General features: G+C 57.5%; 2 protein-coding genes across 14 annotated transcripts in view; one reads left to right on the plus strand and one right to left on the minus strand.

The window, feature by feature from the left end:
• Positions 1–12,417, plus strand: part of GTF2IRD1 (GTF2I repeat domain containing 1) — a 121,572-nt gene extending 109,155 nt beyond the window's left edge. For 4 of the 7 annotated variants that reach the window (XM_047838495.1, XM_047838496.1, XM_047838498.1 and 1 more), the window contains 4 exons: positions 2,680–2,757; positions 4,361–4,553; positions 6,917–6,954; positions 9,056–11,587. In XM_047838495.1, coding sequence (XP_047694451.1) covers positions 2,680–2,757; positions 4,361–4,553; positions 6,917–6,954; positions 9,056–9,366 — 620 coding nt within the window. In that variant the 3' untranslated portion in view covers positions 9,367–11,587. Of the gene's footprint in view, positions 1–2,679; positions 2,758–4,360; positions 4,554–6,916; positions 6,955–9,055; positions 11,588–11,893 lie in introns of those variants that run through there. The other 3 variants (XR_007147761.1, XM_047838497.1, XM_047838500.1) reach the window with 3 other exon arrangements.
• The window catches only part of LOC125154333 (myosin heavy chain IB-like), a 61,728-nt gene that overhangs the window by 2,971 nt on the left and 44,909 nt on the right, over positions 1–13,848 (minus strand). For 3 of the 7 annotated variants that reach the window (XR_007147763.1, XR_007147765.1, XR_007147762.1), the window contains 3 exons: positions 8,246–8,403; positions 6,791–6,855; positions 4,988–5,274 (listed from right to left, as the gene is read on the minus strand). Coding sequence is in view for 1 of the 7 variants with exons in the window: in XM_047838501.1 (XP_047694457.1) it covers positions 8,340–8,403; positions 12,400–12,650 (315 nt within the window). In the remaining 6 variants the exon portion in view is untranslated. Of the gene's footprint in view, positions 1–4,987; positions 5,275–6,790; positions 6,856–7,700; positions 8,404–12,207; positions 12,352–12,399; positions 12,651–12,810; positions 12,894–13,848 lie in introns of those variants that run through there. The other 4 variants (XR_007147766.1, XR_007147767.1, XR_007147764.1 and 1 more) reach the window with 4 other exon arrangements.

A 13,848-nucleotide genomic window follows, 5' to 3' on the forward strand; every position in this document is an offset into this window, starting at 1 on the left:
TTTTAATTAAAAAAAAAAATTTTTTTTTAATTAAAAAAAAGAAAAAAAAAAACCAGGGGCACCTGGGTGGCTCAGTCGGTTAAGCGCCAGGCTTCAGCTCAGGTCATGATCTCTCGGTTTGAGGGTTCAAGCCCCGCGTCGGGCTCTGTGCTGTCTGTGCGGAGTTGGCTTCACATCTGCTGTCTCCCTCTCTCCGCCCCCCCCAACAGAAAATAAACCATTTAAAGTAATAAGTTAACATAAATTGTAATTAATAATATATTAATGACAAGTTGCAATTAAAATAATCAAAAACAAAGAGGCGGGAGAAGCCAAGAGGCATCCTTTCTGAGGCCTGGCACCGAGCTGAGAATCGGGCCTGGCGGTCTGTCCACGTGGGATGTGCTGGTTACACGGCAGGAGCTGGTGTCCCCACCACGCTCCAGAGGTGTCCGGGACACTTCCCGGTGCCACCAGCGCCCCTCAGATGGCCCAGGTCTCGCTTTTCTGTCATGTCACTGGTCCCACCATTTCCGGCTTCCGCCCGGGACCCGAGTGTGCTCCCTCTTGGCTGACCCCTGGTGTCACTCCTCCCTGTTACCTACAGCCTGGTTTCCCCGGGCTCTCCCTGCCCAGACCAGGCAGGGTTCACACACTCATGTGCGTTGAGCACTCACGGGAAGCCCAGGGGCGTCACACACCGCCCACGTGAGGCTGTATCCCAGGGGGCCTTGGGAGGTGTGGCGGTCACCTCCTCTGGGAAGCCCGCCCTGATTCTCCGCTGGGTTAGGATTCCCCCGTGTGCTCCCACAAGCCCTGCACGGACAGTTGTCAAGGCCAGCGGGTCACCAAGCATCCTTTACCGTCCCCGCCTCGGACCAGGGCTGTTTTCTGTGGTCTGCTAAATGCCCAGGGACGGCACCACATCCAGTGGGGGGTGGTGCTTGTGAAATACTTGTCCAAGACAAATATGGTGTCGAGATTGAGCAGAAACGCCGAGAGGGGGGACGTCACGTGACCCCCCATGTGGCAGGGCTGGCGCGAGTCCAGCTTTGTGGCTTCAGGTTCTGTGCCCTTCCGGGGGCTGGCGTGGCCTCTGCCGGGGTGAGGGCGGTGTGAGGCTCAGGCCTGTCCTGTGCGTGTCTCTCTCCGCCCGCGTAACCACCGGAACCTTGAGGCCAAGGTGGGGTGGGCGAGACACCTGTATGCACCAGAGACGGCCACAGCCACAGTGACCTCAGCTTACTGGGCTCGTCTCCCTTTCGATCCAGCTGGCTTTGTCAAGTGCGGCTGTGTCTGCCCTGCCCTGGGATCCAGATGAGACTGTGAGCTGATAGGACAGGAGACTCAGAGGCAACACCACCCTCACGGTCAACCCTTCTTTCTACAGACGGGGAAACAGATTTCAGGGAACCCAGGGCTCTTGGTCAGACAGACACTATTCCTGGCTCTTAGCGGCTCTGTGGTCTTGGGAGGTTACTTAACCTCTCTAAGCCTCTGCGTCCTTAGCGGTGGTGAGGGGTGGCTGTGATCATGCCCGGGAAAGCTGCCAGCAGAGCATGTGACACCCATTGATGGGAACCCAGGCCGTCCTTCCCTGTCCTGTGCAGAAAGCTCTGGCCACCAGAGCAGTCCCTCTGCAGAGATGGGAAGCGTCTGCAGCCTCCCCGCAGGCTCTGGGTGGCCCTTGGGTCACCAGGTTGTCCGCTCAGGACCTGGAGAAGGATTGGGTTGATTCTTGCCAATGTGGGGTCCTGAAGACCGTCTGGAAGAGCCATGTTGGGGGATGTGGGGAGAAGGAGGCTCCGAGGGGGGCTGAGTTCGGTGTCTTGGTGTGACGGATGGGGCCATCACTCCCCGAGAGGGGGACACAGGAGGAGGACGTTATCTGGGAAGCCTGACGTTTGCCGCGTGTCCGGGGCACCCGGGTGGCTGGATGGTCATGGTTGGAGAGGCTTGTGCAGAACTCCGAGACACGGCAGATCCAGAGTCAGGAGCGTGGGCATGACCGGGACCACACGAGGCACAGCCGGCACTCGGGAGGCCCCAGGCGGCAGGTGAAAGAGCCCCGGGAAGAAGGGGCATCGAGCAGTGCCAGGCAGTGCGGGCGGCCCCCACCCCGGGGCGGGGAGGGCGGAGCCAGGCGCACACCAGGCGCCGGTCCTGAGTTGGCCTCCTACGTGCAACTGTGAAATTTTCCAGATGAAAACAGGAGTTGTTTTTCTCCACAAATCCATTCTGTCCGCTCTGCCCCACGTCTCCCAGGCCCTGGCTCCCTGCCTGCTTCCACTGCACTCCCGCCCCTGGGAGCCCAGCCAGCTCAGAGCACCCTGCCTGGAAACTCCAGCCCCCTCCCCAACCCCAGGACACAAGCCCGCAGGACCCTCGGGCCCATCCACACCCTCCCCCACGTCCCCCTGCGCAGCCCAGTCCCTGTCTTGGGGCTCATCTGACAGTCCCTCATCTTGGGGCTGCTCCTTTGGACCAAGGACAGGGTCGAGGGGAGCCGAGGGTCCAACAGCAGGTGCCCGTGAAGGGCTGCCAGACAACGAGGCCAGGAACGGGCTGCCTTATACTAAGCTCGGTGGGCGGGGCCTGGCAGGGCAGCCCGGCGGCAGGGGAGGGTGCGGGTGTCGCACAGGAGCCCGTCCAGGGGCACGCCCTTGCCGACCTTCACACCCCAACGTCTTCCTCTTGTAGATGAAGATGACGCCAACAGACTAGGGGAGAAGGTGATCCTCCGCGAGCAGGTGAAGGAGCTCTTCAATGAGAAATACGGTCAGTGCGTCAGGAGCGGGGCCCGCGGGGCAGGGTCTGTGGGGCCCGCCTTCCCTGGCAGCCCCTCCTCCCTCTATGGCCAGCCTGGCCCCCAGTGACCCCCAGCTGGCCTGCCTGCTCCCTGGGGACAGAGCCGCCCTGCCCACGACTGCCGGGAGCCGACCCCTCCACTCCCCTGACTGAGGAAGGGGAAAGAACAGGGCCGTGACCGCGGTCAGCATTTCCGCCCCTTTAGGGCCGGGCTGTGCGGCAGAGACGCGGTTCGTGCATCTGCCCAGCACACATTTAGCCGTGAGGACTCCAGGGAAGGAGGTCCCATCCCTGCCAACCTGGGGCCCAGAATCTGTGCAGGGAGGTGGACGCGGAATAGGTAAAGGCCACGAGATGCTAGGCCCTGTGCTGACGGCATCCGGGGCGCCAGGGCGGAGCCCAAGATGGGACAATTAACAATACGGTCACCTATGGCCTGGCTGGCTCAGCCGGTGCCTCCTGCGACTCTCTATCTTGGGGTTGTAGGTTCAAGCCCCATGTTGGGTGTAGGGAGTACTTAGAAATAAAATCTTAAAAATCAAGTCAAATAGAGTTTAGTAATAATAACTCTACGGTTATAAGTGAGCCTCTCTCGATCGCTAAGTGCCACGCTATGCGTGACGTTGTCTTTGTGACGAATTTAGTATTGTCTTCACTTTGCACAGGGAGACAGGAATCAAAACAATGTTTTTAAGTAGAATTTCAGAGAGCGATGAAGGAAAACACAAAACTGCAGTGGCAGGACGGGGTGGGGGGCAGGCAGGGAAGCCCTCCCCCGCAAGACTCGAATGTCAGGAGGGGACGCATATTCCAGGAAAAGCTTGCCAGGCGGAGGGGACAGCTGGGTGACCGGGTGAGCAGCTGGGGGGACGGTGGGCAGGCCTAAGAAGGCACGGGGGCTTCATTTCCAGAACGATGAGAAGCGACTCAGCTGGTGGTTCTCTATTCACTTGTTATTTTGCAACCAGAATCCAAACACATATGGGGGTGGGGGAGTGACCCACCACATCACCCGAAGGCAGCTTCTACAGTTGCCAACATTTTACCAGTCTTCTTCTGTATTTGAAGTACTTAAAAACAAACTCCAGACACCATGTCACATCCATAAATATTTAAGCGAGGGCTTTGTATTTCTTCTAACATAATAGTAGGGTTCTTTTCTATTTATTTATTTTGCAAGAGAGAGCGAGAGCATCAGCCGGGGAGGGGCAGGGAGAGGGAAAGAGAGAGGATCCCAAGCAGGCTCCGAGCTGTCAGCGCAGAGCCCAACACCGGGCTCGAACTCACGAACCGTGAGATCATGACCTGGGCCGAAATCAAGAGTCGGCCGCTCAACCAATTGAGCCATCCAGGTGCCCCGAAAGTACATTTTATTGTCACCACTGGGTATTAAACTTTTAGTTTTGCTAAGTGGATTTAAAAAAAAAAAAAAAAAGCGTGTGTATAGATTTATAAACTCCCTAGGACGGTGGCTGGCTGAGCTGGGCCATGCCAGCATCCAGCGCTTTCCCCAGAGGGCTTGGCCCCTAACAGGGGACACCTCCCCCTTGCGCTGACCCACCGTGTCTTCTAGGTGAGGCTCTGGGCCTGAACCGGCCTGTGCTGGTCCCTTACAAACTGATCCGGGACAGCCCGGATGCCGTCGAGGTCACGGGCCTGCCCGACGACATCCCTTTCCGGAACCCCAACACATACGACATCCACCGGCTGGAGAAGATCCTGAAGGCCCGAGAGCACGTCCGCATGGTTATCATCAACCAGCTCCAGTGAGTGCCCCCAGCGCCCGGGCAGGGTGGGCACAGTGAACAAGGGCCACGGGAGAGGGTACTGCTTGGATCCGGTGGGGAAATTCCCAAAGCAGGCCCAGCCAGGAGACGAGAGACAGACACAGACAGACAGACAGACAGGTGCTTCTCACTTGCACAGAATCCAGGAGACAGGCTAGCTTAACACTCTCATCTTTTTTTTTTTTTTTTTTTTTAAGTTTATTTATTTATTTTGAGAGAGAGAGAGAGAGAGTAGGGAAGTGGCAGAGAGAGAATCCCAAGCTGGCTCTGTGCATGCTGTCAGCACAGAGCCCGATGTGGGACTCGATCTCACAAACCGTGGAATCATGACCTGGGCCGAAACCAAGAGTGGGATGCTTAACCCCCGGAGCGCCCCTCCCCCCCCCCCATGAGGCATGAGGCACCCCAACGCTCTCATGTTAAAGATGAGGAAACTGATACCCAGAGCCAGGAAAGGGCCGGTATAAGTCACGGTGGGTCAGCTGGGCTGCAAACTCAGATATCTTACTCCAGTCAAGGCCGCTGTAACACAAGACTACAGACCAGGGAGCTTATAAACAACAGACATTTACTTCTTACAGTTCAGGAGGCTGGGAAGTCCAGGATCAAGGTGGTGGCAGATTCAGGGTCTGGGGAGGACCCACTTCCTAGTTTCTAGATAACCGTCTCCTCACTGTGTCCTCATACGCGTCCTCACATGCTGGAAGGGGAGAAGGGAGCTCTCTGGGGCCTGTTTTATAAGGCACTGATCCCATTCCTGAGGGCTCCTCCTTCATGACCTAAGTGCTCCCAAAGGCCCTGCCTCCTAATGCCATCACACTGGGGACTAGGTCCCCACATAAGAATTTAGTTCAGGAGGGGGGCGCCTGGGTGGCTCAGTCAGTTGGGCATCCGACTTCAGCTCAGGTCATGATCTCGCGGTTTGGGAGTTCGAGCCCCGCGTCGGGCTCTGTGCTGGCAGCTCAGAGCCTGGAGCCTGCTTCGGATTCGGTATCTCCCTCTCTCTCTGCCCCTCCCCTGCTTGCACTCTGTGTCTCTCGCTTTCAAAAATAAATAAACATTAAAAAAAAAATTTTTTTTTATGTTTACGAAAAAAAACAGTTTAGTGGGGGTGGGGGGAGAGGGGGGACACAGACTTCCAGTCTGTAGCTCCGTGTGTCCTAATTAAATCCCTTTCCAAACACACAGCCTCACCATTCATGGGTGTCGGTTTATTTTTAAAAATTTAATGAAATTTGACTTTTTCTGACTATACCATTAATGTTTCCCCGTGTCAGTTATTTAGAAAATAATGGTTACTTAGTACTCCCATCATGCAGAGATAACTACTGTGCACCTTACCATATGTCCTTATCGTATCTTTTTATTTTGATTTTTAAGTGTTTTTAAAATTTATAATTTACTTTTGACGGAGAGAGAGAGAGAGAGAGACAGAGCACAAGCAGGGGAGGGACAGAGAGAGAGGGAGACACAGAATCCGAAGCAGGCTGCAGGCTCCCAGGTATCAGCACAGAGCCGGACGCGGGGCTCGAACCCATGAACCGCGAGACCAGGACCTGAGCCGAAGTCAGACGCTTAACCGACTGAGCCACCCAGGTGTCCCCTTATAGTCTCTTTTTTAAAATACACTCATTGACTAGAATATTTCTAGGGGTGCCTGGCTGGCTCAGTCAGTGGAGCATGTGACTCTTGATCTTGGCGTCATGAGTTTGAGCCGCATGTTGGGGGTAGAGATTACTTTAAAAATCAAAACAATTGGGGAGCCTGGGTGGCTCAGTCAGTTAAGTGTTTGACTCCGACCCAGGTCCTGATCTCACAGTTCATGAGATCTCTGTGCTGGCAGCACAGAGCCCGCTTGGGATTCTTTCTCTTTCTTCCTCTCTCTCGGCCCCTCGCATGCTCATTCTCTCTCTCAATCTCTCTCTCTCTCTCTCTCTCTCTCTCTCTCAAAATAAGTAAATATTTTTAAAAAATTTTTTTTAATTCTTAAAAAATGAAAACAAAATAATAATGCTCAAAGTAAGATAATCAATACAGTAAAAATCAAGAGATAAAAAAAAGATACCGTGATGAATATTCACTTAGATAAATCTAGGCACACGTTCCCGATCCCTCGCTCGAGCGTCACCCTCGAATTCTGGACGAGGACACCAGGCGCACAGGGGCGATCGTCTGCCTGCTCTGGCGGGTGCTCGCCATTTTCAGCCGGGTCTTACCTGACTGGCCCTCCAGCGGCGGTGGCAGCGTCTCATGAGAGGGGTCGCCCACTTGCAAGGAGCAGCTGAGAAAGAAGAGGGGAAACCGCATTTTCTAACCGCCACCTCCTGTCTCTCGTCTTTCAGACCTTTTGCAGAAATCTGCAATGACGCCAAGGTGCCAGGTAAGGCGGAGGCCGAGGAGGCCCCCTCTCTGCCTCTCGGGGACCAGAGTCTGCGGGCAGATCTGGTCCAGGTGGCATGCAGTAGGTAGCTGACCACCTACAGAGTGTCGCGCCCCCGCCCAGTATGACCACGGGGAGCCTGAGCCTTCCCCCTGCAGGGCCAGTATCCCCAGAAGGCCCCGGGAGCCTGCAGGTGCCCTCCAGAGGGGGCCCTGCCACAGCGGCGGCTGAGCGGGTCAGATCCGCTGGAGGCGACGAGGGCAGGCGGGAGCCTGGAGGAGAGGATGTCACATGGGATCACGGAAGCCACCTGGGAGGAGAGGGCCGATGTGTGTGGCCAGCAGGGGGAGGCAGGCCCACGCCAGCCCCGGGCCTGTCTCCCAGAAGCCTGGGGTTCACAGGAAGCTGGGAGACTGTCTGGTGGGATGGTTTCCCCGGGTGACTGGGAGACGTGCCGCTGATTCAGAGCACTCATCTCGTCCCAACCGCCTTGTGCAGCTGGGAAACTAAGGCCCAGAGAGGGAAAGGGGCTCGGCAGGGCCACCTGGGGAGTTGGTGGCCACCTCGAGCCTGGTGTCAGGACCATCCATCTGACCCGCAGGCCCCACCCAGGGCTCAGTGGGGACAGTGACGGGCCCCCATGCTGGCCTGAGACCCGAGGCCCCCACTCCGGGTGGGTCCAGGTCCCCCAGGAACTCCACGGCCTAGGGTGGCACGGCCCGACCAGAAGCCCCCCGCCCCCCCATCCTGTGCCAGTCACAGGGGTCAGGTGCGGCACTAGATTCACAGGCAGGGAGGCCGTGAGTTTGGGAGCTGTCCCTAGGTTGAAGGCAGAATGCAGATGGCCCTTCAGAGACCTCGGGAGGAGAGTCTGGGACACGTGCTCAGAGGGTAGAAGCTATGACCTGCGTCTGCCCTCCCCTGACCTTGGCTGTCTTTACGGTCCTACAGTGACGCTGGGTTGGCCACCGCCCTGGGCCAGCACCTCTGACTTCATTTTCGGGCGGAGCCTTCTACAGAATCGCTTTGCTCCGACCCATTCCCAGGGCTCCTCCTGCCCCCAGAGTCTTCTGTTTCCCGGGGTGTCTATTTATGCCATGTCACAGACGCCCCAGCCTCTGGTATTTCTTCACCAGCCAGACAGTCACCCGTGGGCCCAGCCCACCCTCATGCTGTGTTATTACGACCCTTCTGGTTTCTACTCAGTGACCTGGCCACTCAGTCAAGCACCAAGCCCTGCTTGTGTAGCACACGGGGGCACATCCTTTCTCGAAGTCTCATATATTCATACCAGTTTAATTCGGTAGCAACAGAACACCTGCCGAGTCGTGCTTCGTGTCAGGCGGGGTACCAGGCTCTTGCCGACACATGGTCTCCTTTGAGGCTCACGTCCCGTTGTTTTCCCCATTTGGCTCAGAGAGGTGAATCAGTTTGCCCGGCGTCACACAGCTAGGAATGGCAGTAACGGAATTTGAATTTACGACCTCTGACTGTAAACCAGAGTCTCTTCCCACGGGGGCGCTGCCTGTCCACTCACGGTACTTGTGGACCGTCCTCTGTCACAGCGTTACCAGGTCAGGGTCATCCCACATCCACAGCTAACAATACCAACGTCGATACGTGTTCTCAGTCGCTAAGTCGTTCTGGGGGCCCGGGCATACTGTCCACGGGAGCCTCCCAGCTACTGTATAGGATCTTACGTTTCACTCACAGGGAAATGGAAGCACAAGGCCGTGGAGTGACTTCCCCCAAGGCCCGAGGCCGAGCCCTTCACCCCAGAAGTTGTGGGGAGACCAGCCTCCACGGGCTGGACGGGCTGGGAGCAGAAAGAGGGCCGGGGCCTGAACTGAGCCCGCTAGGGACCCCCCGCCCCCCCGGGGGACGAGGCAGGCCGGAGAGCCACTGGGCTGTGCGGCCTGGTTAAGGAAGGGGGCTGGAGGGATGGGCCTTGGGGCCGGGGCGGGGGGTGTCTGGGGGCTCTGGAGCCCTGAACGCTGAGAAGGGGACTTGAAGCACGAAAGCAGAGGCCTCCCCCAGAGGGGCCCGAAGCCGAGTCAGAGCAGCCCTGGCGTCTGGTGTCAGCAACCTTTTTTCCCACCAGCCAAAGACAGCAGCATTCCCAAGCGCAAGAGAAAGCGGGTCTCCGAAGGGAACTCCTTCTCTTCCTCCTCCTCGTCTTCCTCCTCCTCGTCCTCTAACCCAGAGTCCGTGGCGTCTACCAACCAGCTCTCACTCGTGGTAAAGTTGCACAGATCCGGGCCTGACCGCTCTGCTCTTTGGCCCTCGCCCCGCTTTCGGGCAGGGCCGGCTCCTCTGGGACGTGGGTTTGGGGCGCAGGGAAGCACTGGGTCTGAGCGGGGCTCCGCAGCCTCGGGGTGGCAGTCGCGTCTGCCCGATCGACCCAGCAGATAGTCCAACCCTGTCACTGGCTGCTCCCGCGTCCCTGCCTTGGGTGGGAAGTCACACCCCCCACTGGGCAGGCGGGCAAGCCGAGTCCCCCCCCTCCCACTGCCTCCGCCCCGGGAGAGGGGACGGGGGACTCCCCTGGGCGGTGCCAGAACGGGGACCCCCGTGCGGTCGCCAGGTTAATCTCTGCTCACATCGCATGCTCTGGGCCTCACCACAGCCCCGTGAGGTTGTAGGCGTTACCCACAGCGTGTGGAGGAGGAAAACAAGGGGCAGAGGCTGGTTGACTGTGGCCTTACTGCGGTCAAGCCTCATTAGGGACACACACACACACACACACACACACACACACTCGAGAGTTCTTTCTGACTTCAAAACACTAGCTCGGAAGTCCTGAGTCCCAGTGGAGAGAATACTGGAACACATTTGGTGATGACTTGGAGATGTCTTTGTCCTTTGACCCTGCTTCCCCCCCCCCCTTTTTTTTAAGTTTAATTTTTATTTTGAGAGCGCAAAGAGGGGGAGGGAGGGAGAGAATCCCAAGCAGGTTCCGCACCGAACAGCACAGACCCTGACACGGGCCTGGAACCCACAAAACTGTGAGATCACGACCTGAGCTGGAACCAAGAGTCAGACGCTTAACCGACTGAGCCACCCAGGCGCCTATAATCGTGCCTCCCTTTAAACCTGGCAAACCCCAAAGTTCAGGCTGTAGGCTGTACCTTTGTCCCCACCTAGGGGTGCCTCCAGAGGGTCACTGGCTTTTCCCACCTCCAAGAGATGGGACTGGCTCTTTGGCATAAGGCCGGGGAGGGGGCGGAATTTGTGGGCGTGCTCCCCTTCTCTGAGCGAATCCTCGGTTCCCCCTGGTCCACGGAATAGCCCCTGGCACACGGGTGGGAGCGAGTCAGAAGGCCCCGGCCCAGGCTCCAGGGCCACTGGCAAAATGCATGACCTTGGACGGGTCCCGGCTCCCATCTGGACCGTCAGGCTGCCTCCAAATGAATCCAGTGGGGAATCCCTTCAGAAAGCAGAGCTAAGTGGTCTGGTGTTCTTTCTGGGTCACCCGGAGTCCTAACTCGGGCCATTTGTCCCCCTCTCTCTAGCAATGGCCAATGTACATGGTGGACTATGCCGGCCTGAACGTGCAGCTCCCGGGACCTCTGAATTATTAGACCTCAGTGCTGAATCAGGACCTCACTCAGAAAGACTAAAGGAAATGTAATTTATGTACAAAGTGTATATTCGGATATGTATCGATGCCTTTTAGTTTTTCCAATGATTTTTACACTATATTCCTGCCACCAAGGCCTTTTTAAATAAGTAAAAAAAAAAAAAAAAAAAAAAAAAAGTATTGCCCTTGCTCATAACTTCTGCGTAGTCTCATTTGGAATTAACAGCTGTCACTGAGGCGAGGTCAGGAAACCTGGCTCAGCCTGCCAAGGTCCCCCCCTTCCTTTGCCAAAGCAAAGGCGGTGTCCCTGACCGCTGGGCCGTGGTGTCTGGGGACTGACTTCACTCATTTCTCTGCGTGACCTCCAGATGACGTGTCCCGGGAGGCCAAGTGCCAGACTGAGCCCCTGGCCTCGGGGCCACAAGGTGGTAGGGGGCTGCCTGAGCTCCAGGAAGAGGTGAAGTCCAAAGTGTGAACTGTGATCAAGTGTGGAATCTCCGTGGCTGCAGAGAAGGCACCTTGGCAGAGGTGCTCTGGGTTGGACCTGGAGGGGTGGGGTGGCTTTTTGATGGAGCTCAGGGCATTTGAGCAGCAGAGGGATGGGTCACAGCTGTGTCTCGGAAAGGCCACTTTGGTGGCAGGTGGGAAGGTGAAGGAAGGGGTAAGACTGGAGGCAGAAGGGGTGGGGGGTTGAGAGGGCCTGGCCCTGGGCAGCTAATGGGGGAGGCAGGGCGGCCTCCCCTGGCTCCGAATCAAGAACCACCCGTGATGCTGAGACTTACAGAGCGAGGCTGGGGTTGGCAAGGCAGAGCGGGACACGTGGGGCAGGACGGCGTTCTGGGAGAGCCCCTTGTGCCAAGGGCAGGGGGGCTGTGCCAAGCGAGACCTTGGGTGTTCCAGGAACAAGGTGTGGCTGGAGGTGAGACCAGGGATTCCTAGGGACACTCCCCAGGCAGGGCCCTGCACTCGGAGCCAGGCTGAAGGGGGGAGTGAGGCAAAGCTGTGCACCCCAGGGCCAGTCTGCATCCCTTTCCTCCCTGGCCTTGTGGAAGCGTGGAAGGCCCTGGGGGCCAGGCCCCCGGGCGGCTTGGCTTGGAGGGAGGGGGCAGCCACGGGGGGGGGGGGGTAGAAGCTGGGAGACCACGCGGAGGCTCCTGTAGTTCCAAGAAGAGCTGGCCGAGGTTCCAGCCAGGTGGAGAACAACAAGGAGGTCAGCCAACAGGACTTGGAAGTCAATTGGACAGAAGTGCTGGGGCACGAAAGGGTCAGGGTGACCGCAGGGTCTAGCCAAGGGCCAGAGCCAGGCCTTTGACTTGGAGGAACCGAGTCCTGAGTCAGCTAATTACATGATCAAAACAGGCCAGAAGCTTCTGCCAACCCATGGGGTCAGCGAGGTGCCCAGATGGGGAGGGAAGGCCCCGTCCCAGCCTTCCGGACTCGGCTTCCTTCTGGAAAGACGCAAGAAGCCAGAAGCCACAAGGTTGGCAGGCCGTGCCCGCACTGTTCCTCTGGCGGCTGCCGCCACCACTTTGCAGTGTCCCCAGGACCCACCAGGGCGCTCCACTCTCCACCCTCAGACCCCTGCCCCTTTCAAATCTCCTGGATCAGGGCAGGGGCGACCCCCCCACATTCACCACCGCCCTCGAGGCAGAAACTATGAAATCGAGGATAACCTTGCAGCTGCCACCTTGCCTTCAGACCCCGCTCCTGGGGGCCGTCCTCCCCCATCTAATCCCGTCTCCCCGGATTAGGCGCCGCCGGTGCTTTTCCTGCCCCGCCCCCGCCCCACCCGCACCGAGCGCAAACCTCTCGGCCGGCGGGGCGGTTCGGGCTCTTCCCCTCCCACCCCCTCCCCTGCCTCTCACCCCACCGTCCGTCCCCTTCCTTCTCCACCGCGGCCACCGAGCACGAGCGGCTTCCGCCCGGACACCCGCCTCCCCGGGCGCCCCCGCAGCGCGCCCGGGCCGGCTGGCGCCTCTCGGTCGCCTAGAGACGAGCCGCCGCCCCCGCCCAGACCCGCGGCCACGGCCGGAAGTGGCTCCTGCCCGGCGGGCGGCTGCGCGGGGGGTGGAGCGCCCGGGAACCCCAGCGCTGCGGCCTGCGGGGCCTCCGCCATCTGTCTGCTTCCACTCCCGCTGTGCAGGCGCGTGCACCTAATCGGGTTGTGCAGCAAAACCCCGCGCCTCGGCCCGACCTCACTGCACGAAAGCAAAAGGGGGGACCCCCACCCCCAGGGCAAAGCCTTTGCACCAAGAGGTGGCCTACGTCGGTTTCACCTCCTGTCTCGGGAGCTCTGCGCTCTGAGCCGCTTGGCCGGCCGGCCGCCGCCTCGCTTTGCCCACGGTGCCCAGTGCCGGCCCAGCCCGGATCCGTTGGGGATGCCTTCCTAGTTCCCACAAGCAGGCCTGCTTCCTGCAGAAGAACCCAGATGCTGTTTATGCAACCTCTCCAGAATCTCAGAGTACTGTACTTTTTAAAGTGATTTGATTCAAAGCACTCATTCTTTAATTAAAGTTCATTTAGCTGCCATCTGTCTGGGTTCAAAATGGCTTCGTGTTTTGCAACTCTAAATGAGGATTGTTATTGGATTTGTAAACACATCCACCAAAAAAAAAAAAAAATCACAAAACATTTTCAGAAGTAATAAATGAGGAATGTGCAGAAGGAGTGTTACGAGCTGCATCTTAAACGTTCTAATTGCTGGGGAATGTATTCTGGTGGGTACATAATCATTTTATATACAAATCTTTGTACAAAAATCTGGTATCAGTGAAAAGATCAAGATTGTAGAAAATGCCGGAATTATATCTGACTGAAAACAGTAATAAAGCAATAATCAGCGCAGGGACAAAGCTAGGGTGAGGCGGGAGGGGAGGGGAAGGAGGGGCGGCTCTCCAGCACCTGTTCCCCCTGCAGCCTTCCTCCCTCACCGCCCAGGTGCCTCCCTGCTGCTAAGAAGAGGGTGATCCCGAGCTCCAGGGGCAGAGGCTTTGCTAGAATCCTGCAAAGGATCTTCTCTTAAGCAGTCAGAGCTTTACAGGGCACCTGGCTGGCTCAGTCGGTAGGGCATGTGACTCTTGATCTCAAAATCATGAGTTCAAGCCCCACTCTGGGTACAGAGATAACTTAAAAATAAAAAGCTTATTAAGGGATGTCTACTGAACCACAAGGTGTCTCACCTAGCCCAGCCAGGATGGAGAGGGACAGTAGCCCTTCACTTATTTTAATTTTGTGGTGCCATATGGAGTGGCTCAGTGAAAGGGAAATGCTCTTTGGGGAAAAAATACTTTTCACTGTGGAAACGGAGGCACAAG

Source organism: Prionailurus viverrinus, chromosome E3 (genome assembly GCF_022837055.1).
Source record: "Prionailurus viverrinus isolate Anna chromosome E3, UM_Priviv_1.0, whole genome shotgun sequence".
Classification (NCBI taxonomy): Eukaryota; Metazoa; Chordata; class Mammalia; order Carnivora; family Felidae; genus Prionailurus; species Prionailurus viverrinus.